This window comes from Protomyctophum bolini, assembly GCF_963924005.1.
Source record: "Protomyctophum bolini genome assembly, chromosome: 8".
Taxonomy (NCBI): domain Eukaryota; kingdom Metazoa; phylum Chordata; class Actinopteri; order Myctophiformes; family Myctophidae; genus Protomyctophum; species Protomyctophum bolini.
This window is the reverse complement of record NC_137869.1, coordinates 39,287,037-39,296,430: the sequence shown is the minus strand read 5'-3', so window position 1 is coordinate 39,296,430 and position 9,394 is coordinate 39,287,037. Positions and strand designations below refer to the sequence as shown.

Genomic DNA, 9,394 nt, shown 5'->3' with positions numbered 1-9,394 from the left:
CCTCCGCATGACTCACAGTCACGTCAAAACTTCTTCCAAGGACAGAAGATGTGTACGTGTGAGTTCACCTGACATCCGAGAGCGCACAAACTGTAACCACATTTGGTTACATTTGTATTCAATTATAACAGCGTAGTGGTGACACATGTTCAACTCTCCAAGGGTCTGTTAACCCATTCTAGACCCGAGGACATGTGTCACCTTATAGCTTTTAACCACTTTAATCGTTATTTTAACCCATTTTGACAGATACTAAAAATGTCTTCTACATCCTGACAGTTTTCTGAAAAAGCTATGTTTCTATGTCAGTCGTTCTTTGATTTTTCAAAAATAGCAGACCTACAAGCTCGTAGCGCGCCACTCGGTGGCGCGCTATGAGCTTGTAGATCTGCTATTTTTCAATAGCTAAAGCATGATATGATGCTAACACCAGCCGGTATAGGCACTTTAGGTGCAATGTTTTTATTATTTATTTTTTTTTCTTTTCCACTCTTTCGGACAGAGTAGGACTTATCTGACATTTATTTGCTTTTCTTACTGTATGTCTTCCTTGTATGTTGGCATGACATTTATGTATAATTCTTTTTTCCCTTGTATTATTGTTAACTGTTATTTTCAATGATATATATACATGAGGAATGTTTACAGAAACACTGCACCTTTAAGTCACGTGACAAGGTTTTTCACAGCTGTTATCTGGAACAACACACATTCAGATGGGGGTCGGCGGCCAATTACATATCATTCTGGAGGTCCTTGACATGGAAAAAGGTTTGAGCACCAGTTGCACCGCCGATACGTTTTTTTAAAATAAAACTGTCAGGATTTGGGAGACATTTTAGTGGGGATCTGGTCTCGGGGTCTTAATGTGGATAATCAAGCAGACATACATACACCTGCTTCTCCAGAGGCAGGGTGGGGTCCACTCTCTCTCCGACCGTGGTCTCCTGGGGCAAGCGGAACTTCATGCCTCCTCCCCCTCCTCCTCCTCCTCCTCCGGCCAGCGGGCTGGACCTGGAGGCCCCTGGGGGCCGCAGACGCTCTGAGGGCGGCGAGGAGGAGCGGTCCCACTCTGCCCCGTCAAACTGCACTGTAGCGAGAGAGAGAGAGAGAGAGAGAGAGAGAGAGAGAGAGGGAGAGAGAGAGAGAGAGGGAGAGAGGAAGGGAGACAGACAGGAGGTCAGTGGACAGACAGACACGTTATTCGTACGATGTCATCGTCAACGGGGGCTCGATGCTCACAAACAGACAACAGATATCCGTGTTACGGAGCCACCCATATGGGCTATAGAGTCGAGTGTCACCGTATAATAATCACCAGCATAATAGGGTGGCGTCATCACAGGGTGGTGCAGGACAGGATAATGTGGCGTGAGCTCATGTCCTCGGTTTCCTATATACTGTACAGTCGACTGTATAGCAACGTTAACCCATTCTGACCTGAGATCAGATTCATACGAGGTTTCCACTGGACACACACTGGGTCTGATTAACCCATTCTGACCTGAGATCAGATTCTAAAAAAATGTCAGTCGTTCTTCGATTTTTCAAAAATAGCAGACCTACAAGCTCGTAGCGCGCCACTCGGTGGCGCGCTATGAGCTTGTAGATCTGCTATTTTTCAATAGTTAAAGCATAACATGATGCCAACACCAAAATGGGTTCCCGTTCAGAATGGGTTAAACAGATGGCCAACGGTGGCCACGCAAACGCTGAAATCCTGCTGAAACCTGCTTTTGTAAAAAAAAAAAAAAAAACTCCAGGACTCAGCACATGGTTGTGGTGAATACAGAACGTGTATTTTTAATTGGGGGGGAAAAAGCTAAAGAACACGTGAAAAAGAAGCGATATCACTGTAAAGAGACGTTTCCCAGTGGACACACTGCAGGCTAAAGCTCCGTTCAGACCGAAGAAGCTATGCTCTGCATATAGATAACATGGGACCACGAAGCTAAAGCAGAAGCTAGCTTCTTTGGTGTGTGAACGAAGCTTCACACATGCACTGGGAAAAGCACGTAACAGCCGAATCAACAGGTACAGAGAGAGCGCTAATGAACAGTAAAATCCCACTCTTAAATTGAGTGTTCATTTACCGTATATTTCCAAATAGTAGCGCTGCCTCAAATTGCCTGCCCAGTTCCTTTAAAACGCAAAGGGTCTGACACCATTTTGCATATAACGCCCCGTCCAAATAATAGCCACCCCTCCCCAAATTAAAGCAAGGGATGTTATTTGCAGGGGGGGGTTACTGTATTATTTGCAGTTTCTTCAGACAAATTTGGATCCACCCAGGCTATTATTTGCAGACAATTAGAGATCTATCTCTGCTCTGGTGACGTGGCCAGACAATAGTAGATCTATATCTCTGCTCTGGTGATGTGGCCAGACAATAAGAGATCTATCTCTGCTTGCCAATATTCATCTAGTAACATCTAAAAAATTCAACATAGTGCCAAAAGCAGTGGACAAAACACAGACAAACCTACACCCATTGCTTTGACAAATCGCCGTCCCAATATGACCTCCAAAGTTTTAACTGTTCTGCAGCTTTTGAAGATTACATCATCTGGCAGCCAAGTCTATGGGATTTTTAATGTTTGTTTAGAGCACTTTAAAGCCAGCCATGTTTGTTTTAGGGCACTAAAATGACGGCATGTGGCCGATATAAGTACAGTGGGGCTTAAAGGCATATTCAGTGATTTCGCTTAATTCAAATATCACTTCTTTTTTTGTTTTGTTGTGATAATCCTCCCTATACTATAGAGTGCGCTGCTGACCATTTAAGGAGTGCCTCCCTGTCCCCAGTTAACCCCTGGGGTCAAAATAACCGTAGGTTTTGTTTTTGGCTATACGTAGGTGGCCCAGCCTTCATCCAATCAGGATAGAGAGGGGACTTTCGCCAATCATGATCGAGCGGGGGCGGGCCTTGCTGTGAGTGCTGTTGGCCGCGGAGCAGGGTTTTTTTTCCATATCACCCAAAATCACTGAATGCTCCTTTATAATATATAATTCACCAGACGTATCGGTAGGCAGGGTTTGTTTTGACGGTCCGTTAGAATTATGTCCAACCATCTTGATTTATCTTTCTATTGATCTATTCTAAGACCGTCCGGTCAGGCTGTGGTCACACTGTGGCTGTGAGTGACAGACAGGTGGGTGGACGAAGGACGTCACATCACTGACAACCTGCGTGGTTTGACATCTGACCACCGTCACCTTTCACCGTCCATTCAGCCCCGAGGTCAGGAAGGGCAGGTGCAGCAGGCCACCCGGGACGTTAGGGGAGAGAGAGACAGAGAGAGAGAGTGGAACATCACCTCTGCCCATGGAGGTCAGCGAGAGCAAGAGGAGAGGCTCATTGTGTGTGTGTGTGTGTGTGTGTGTGTGTGTGGGGGGGCTTATTGGGGGTGATAGGTCACCTTGCTCTCTGGGGGGTGCATCCTCTTCCAGCTGGCCCACTGGCGAGGGCCAGGGCATCTCCGACAACTCCCTCATTTCTAACAACGGGTTGGGGGTGGGGTGGGGGGAGTGAAAAGAAGAGAGGAGAGAGAGAGAGAAAAAACAGACACAGAGGTGTTAGATTACCTAAATGGAGAGAGAGAAGTGGTGGGAGAGAGCTGGCCATAGTACTGTAAGTAAGAGACCTGTGGTTGTTGAACGCACTCGCGGTTTGAAAGCGGAGGAGTTTAGATCGAAGAGGAAAGAGAAGAGAAATGAGTCGACAACAGTGGAAGCAGTGTGTGTGTGTGTGTGTGTGTGTGTGTGTGTGTGTGTGTGTGTGTCCGTGCCGTGTGTCCGTGCCGTGTGTGTGTGTGCGTGTGGAGGTGACATTGTGGAGGTGTGCTGAAGTGACGTTTTCTCCTGTCATGGAACGTAGCTAAATATAAATATATCTGCTGAGCCCTCTCTCTTCATCCTCCCTGAAACGTAGCTATATCTGCTGAGCTCTCTCTCTCTCTCTCTCTCTCTCTCCATCCTCCCTTCAACACAAGTTCAGAACATCGCATCTCTATACAGCACATACTGTATACAACAACGTACGGAACTCATCAACCGTACAGACACGTCTACTGTGCAGTCCTTCTACTCCGCTACACCTCGGATCCAAATATTGTACTTTTACACCACTACGTTTATTTGAAAACTTTAGTTACTTTGTAGATTTAGATTATTATTTTTGATTTCGATTATTATTATTTCAAGTTATTTCAAGTTTACAAGCTCACAATGCGTCGCATTTAACTTGAAATGGAACATTCGGCATAATGAGTACTACGTAGCTTTACTTTACGGACATTGTGATGCCAATATGGTTTTGTACTTTTACTCAAGTACATTTCGAATTCCAGACTTTAACATGTAACAGAGTACTTCTACTGCATATTGATACTTTACAAGTACAGAGGCACATTTCTGGCTCTGAACCCCCCCCCCCCCCCCCCCCCCCCACCAGCCGAATTGAAATTCTGTACGGCGACCTGGATCCTGACGAGACTCTCTTTGTGCCGTCGGCGTCATCCATCCGTCAGCTACACACACGTCAGCCATCGTCGCTCCTGTTCCCCAGAAGGCGTGCTCAGAGACACGCGTGTGCCCCGAGGGCAGAGACTCAGCGTGTCTATTCATACATACAGCAAGCAGCACTACCTCCTCCACAGGACGGGAACAGAGAGAGGAACCCACCCAGCCCCAAAAATAGCTCTCATTAGCCCGGCATGAGCAAAGACAACCACCTCCTCACAAGCACTCATTACTGCGGCCTCAGTGGCGACAAGCACGCACACACACACACACACACACACACACACACACACACACACACACACACACACACACACACACACACAATCCACGTTACCATTCTTGAATCTGTTTCACGCCATCATGCATCCAGCCAGCACTCCCACCAGAATCCACACACACACACACACACACACACACACACACACACACACACTGAAAGCAGATTACAAAACAAATAAAAGGAAAGGGGGGTGTGATATCTTAATGAGCCGACAGATCCGAAGCCCCCCCCCAGGTCTCGAACATCAAAAGGCCGCCTGAATGGGCGTTTGGAGAGGGTCTCCATGCTGTACATACATGCCCCTTCTCTTCAGGCCTCGGTTAATTATTGAGCAGGCAGACACACACTCCGCCACTTTCTCTCTCTGGCTCTCTGTGAATTATTGATGCGCGGCGCGGCACAATGGCCCCCCATCTGGAGCTGGGCCGCACCTCCGCCCAAAAGTCAGGATTAAAGGCTCTGGCCTGGCAACCCGTCTGCACAGGCACGCAAGCACACACATGCTCACACTCTCTCTCTCTCTCTCTCACGCACGCACGCACGCACACACATGCTCACACTCTCTCTCTCTCTCTCTCACGCACGCACGCACGCACACACATGCTCACACTCGCTCTCTCACGCACACACGCACGCACACAATGATGTCTCGAACCTTACACCAAGTCCAGCTGTCACCATCACACCACCACACCCCCCCAAACACACAAAGTGAGAAAAGAAAGTGTAAAAGAAAGAAAAAAAGATGTAAATGATGAGAGATCACAGATCTGCCAGAAAATAGAGAGAGAGAGAGAGAGAGAGAATGCTTGCAGCAAAGAATCTAGATATATGGATGCAGATACTTCTGAACTCCTATAATATATTTTGGAAATCCCACAGGGGTATATAGCCCCTTGAGCTTGTAGATCTGCTATTCCTGTTGAATGTTGGACCCAGAATATGGACGCTATAGGGTTCATGTGGTTATGTATTCCTTCCAGGCAAAGGCATTCTGAGGAGGTCTGGTCACCATTGAAATAAAAACGTCTGGGTTTCCGAGGCTAGGTCACCATATAAACCAAGACGCCATGTTCCACTGACCTGACAGACGTCTTGCAAGCACGCATGAGACATGACGCACATGCATGCACGCACACACACACACACACACACACACACACACACACACACACACACACACACACACACACACACACACACACACACACACACACACACACACACACACACACACACACACACACAGACGAGGAGAGAGAGAGAGAGAGAGAGGAGTAAGCCAAGAGAATCCATTTCAGGCTAGAAATGTTTTCAGCCGTTTATATGTTTGATTCATGAGGAAAAGGTTCAGCAGCCTTACACCATGCTCTCTATGTTTGGGTCCGTGTGGTTTCTCCAGTTCATGCGTCAAAAAGGATATTCTATAGAAAGTGTGTGTGTGTGTGTGTGTGTGTGTGTGTGTGTGTGTGTATGTGTGTGTGCGTTCACATGTGCAGTATACTGAGACGCAATGCATCATACAGCAGGTTCAGTGTGACCTGAATGCAATGCCAGTGGAAAATGTACCCTGTGCGAACACAATGGCCCCTGATTCTGGGGCGAATACATGATTACAACAATGAAATTAAATAAAACTTGCGCACGCACGCACGCACACACACACACACACACACACACACAGGGGGGAGGAACATCTGTCTTCCATTTATTTCTAAATGGGAACCTGTGGCTCCTCCTCCTCTGTTCGTCAACACATGGTATACAGACAACACACTTCAACAAACCGTCTGAGAACAACCATATTCCACTCTTAAGTAAAGAGAATAAAGAAGAAAAAAAAACGTCTCAAGCCAAATAGCAAAAAACAGGTGTGAAAAATGCAGTAATTTGGGGTCTGGCGCCTCTACCACCTGCCAGCAATTACCAGGAATTATTTGAGAGGGAAGAATGAATAATAAATAGGATTTTCCTAATTCCTTTTTGCAGAAAGACACACGTCTACCCTGATTGATGTACAACGGACTCCCCCAGTTCTGGGCAAGCTGTTATTTCAGCGTCTGAAACAAAAAAAAAGGGGGCAGAACCAAAACAAAAGACAATAAAACGGCTTCATTAGGCTTCGGTTTATGAAGACATCTGCTTTTCGGAGCAGCCAGCGCTGCACACAAAGGACGTCCACACAAACGGGCCCACCGTAATGACACAATTAACCACCTTTATACTCCAGTGTGAAATAAAAACTCATTTCCATTAACGCAGACGTCCCACATAACCTAAAAGGAAGCACGCCACAACGATCAGTGAAATGACTTCCTACTGTATTCGATATTTCATGTTTATTCCCATCTTTCCCACTGCAGATACATACATGTAGTACATGTTACATGTATTCTATTTTGGCTTGAGCCCGGAAAAGCATCAAGATATTCCGTGGCTATCTTTTTCTTTTCTTCCTTCGCTGTATCCATTTTCCAGAGGATTCAATATCCCCGTTCCCTGGTGACCGCATCACCCCCCCCCCCTCTCTCTCTTTATCTCCTTCTCTCCTTTACCCACTACACCCCCTCTGAGTGGGGCATTATCCCTCCTTTCATTCCCTTCAATCCTTCCCCTCCTGTGCCCTCCTCTCTCTCCCCCTACTCCCTATTCTCATCACCTCACTCTCCATCCCGGGGAAATCACGGAGGACAAGGCTTTTCATTAATCCATTCTGGGCGGGAGGAACCCCCGTTGGGTGTTTTAAGCATTATAGTTATGCTTTAGCAGAAAAATAGCAGATCTACAAGCTCATAGCGCGGCAGCGAGTGCCGCGCTATGAGCTTGTAGGTCTGCTATTTTTTGAAAAATCGTGAAAATGTGGTGCAAATCTTTGAAGATATTTTTTCAGAGCGACCGTTTTGAACTCAAATCTTTGCTTCTTGGGGGATTACCTATATTTTTGGGGGTCCTTGACATGAATATGTTTGAGAACCACTGACATGGAAACCTATAGTTTTTCATAAAACCAGTCAGGATTTAGAAGACATTTTGTAGAATCGTCCTCGGTCGAAATGGGTTAATGTCAGTAACGCTTCACACTCCAGGAGAAAGAAGAAAAGGGGAGAAGAGAGAAATGGGCGGGAGGGAGGGGGAAAAGGGCGACAGCGAGGGAGAGAGAGAGAGAGAGAGAGAGAGAGAGAGAGAGAGAGAGAGAGAGAGAGAGAGAGAGAGAGATGGCTGGATGGAGTGAAGAAGAGAGCAAGAGCGAGATGAGAATCCTTCCGGACGGAATGCCAGTAAATTGATGGAGGCCAGTTGGATGCCCCCCGGGGTCTGCTTGGAACAGTGACATAACACTGATGGGAATCCAAGCATTTCGTTTCTCACTCCTTCATTCGCACGTTCACCCCACATAGACATGCTATTAATGCGCACACACGCACACGCGCACACACACACACACACACACACACACACACACACACACACACACACACAACAAGCACATTCACCTAATAATAATAATAATGGCCAGGCCAGGAAATAGGTCACTGTATGGCCATCTAATTAAGCTCTCGTGGAACAAGGCATTGTACAAAGTGACAAACATGCTACGGTTATTCACTTTAATAAAAGGAGAAAGGGAACAGGTCAGGCCGACTGCGTCTGGGATCAGATCTTAGATCACTTTAATAAAAGGAGAAAGGGAACAGGTCAGGCCGACTGCGTCTGGGATCAGATCTTAATAAAAGGAGAAAGGGAACAGGTCAGGCCGACTGCGTCTGGGATCAGATCTTAGGTCTGCATGAGCACTTTGAGCAGATATTGGAATATTATGCTCTCAAAGGAAAATATCCTACATCTAATATTTCCACAGACTCATGCATCCTTAATATCAACATGTTCTTATTCAAAACAAGATGGATGAAGGGAAACCGTGTGGCGTGGAATGGTCTGATTTGACCTACAAAAGGCAATGACAAGTCTACCTCCTAATAAGTTGAGGGCTGTGGCGCTGAGAATGCTGCAGCTGTCAAGTGGATCGCCTCACATCTGACAGACAGAGAACAGAGAGTGCAGGGAGCTCAGTGGCTCCCTGTCCAATGCCAAGCCGACAGACTGTGGGTGTGCTGCAAGGCAGCGTCTTATAGGACCTCTGCTATACCCAGGAGGCCAAATGACGTCATGATGGCGTTATGATGATGACGTCCTCCGGTGACTCTGGTGACGTTCAGGACTATAGGCCAGATCACAGCCCATATGGGGATGATCTTTACGTTCAGGACTAGGCCAAGTCACAGCCCATATGGGGATGATCTTTACGTTCAGGACTAGGCCAAGTCACAGCCCATATGGGGATGATCTTTACGTTCAGGACTATAGGCCAGATCACAGCCCATATGGGGATGATCTTTACGTTCAGGACTATAGGCCAGATCACAGCCCATATGGGGACGATCTTTACGTCATTTCCCGGACGTCTTCACCTGTTGAAATAATATAGCTTATTCTGGGCCTGATCTGACTAGTTATGATATGATTTAAGTTGATCTGGCCTCGATCGGACACTCTCTGATTCATCCAGGGACGTCCGTCTTAGGTTGGTTG

At 46.7% G+C, this 9,394-nt stretch overlaps 1 protein-coding gene across 1 annotated transcript in view; it reads right to left on the bottom strand.

Annotated features, from left to right (window-relative positions):
* The window catches only part of shdb (Src homology 2 domain containing transforming protein D, b), a gene marked incomplete at its 3' end in the record, with an annotated part of 36,108 nt that overhangs the window by 4,888 nt on the left and 21,826 nt on the right, over positions 1-9,394 (bottom strand). The window contains 2 exon segments of the mRNA XM_080769999.1: positions 895-1,090; positions 3,420-3,497. Coding sequence (XP_080626125.1) covers positions 895-1,090; positions 3,420-3,497 — 274 coding nt within the window.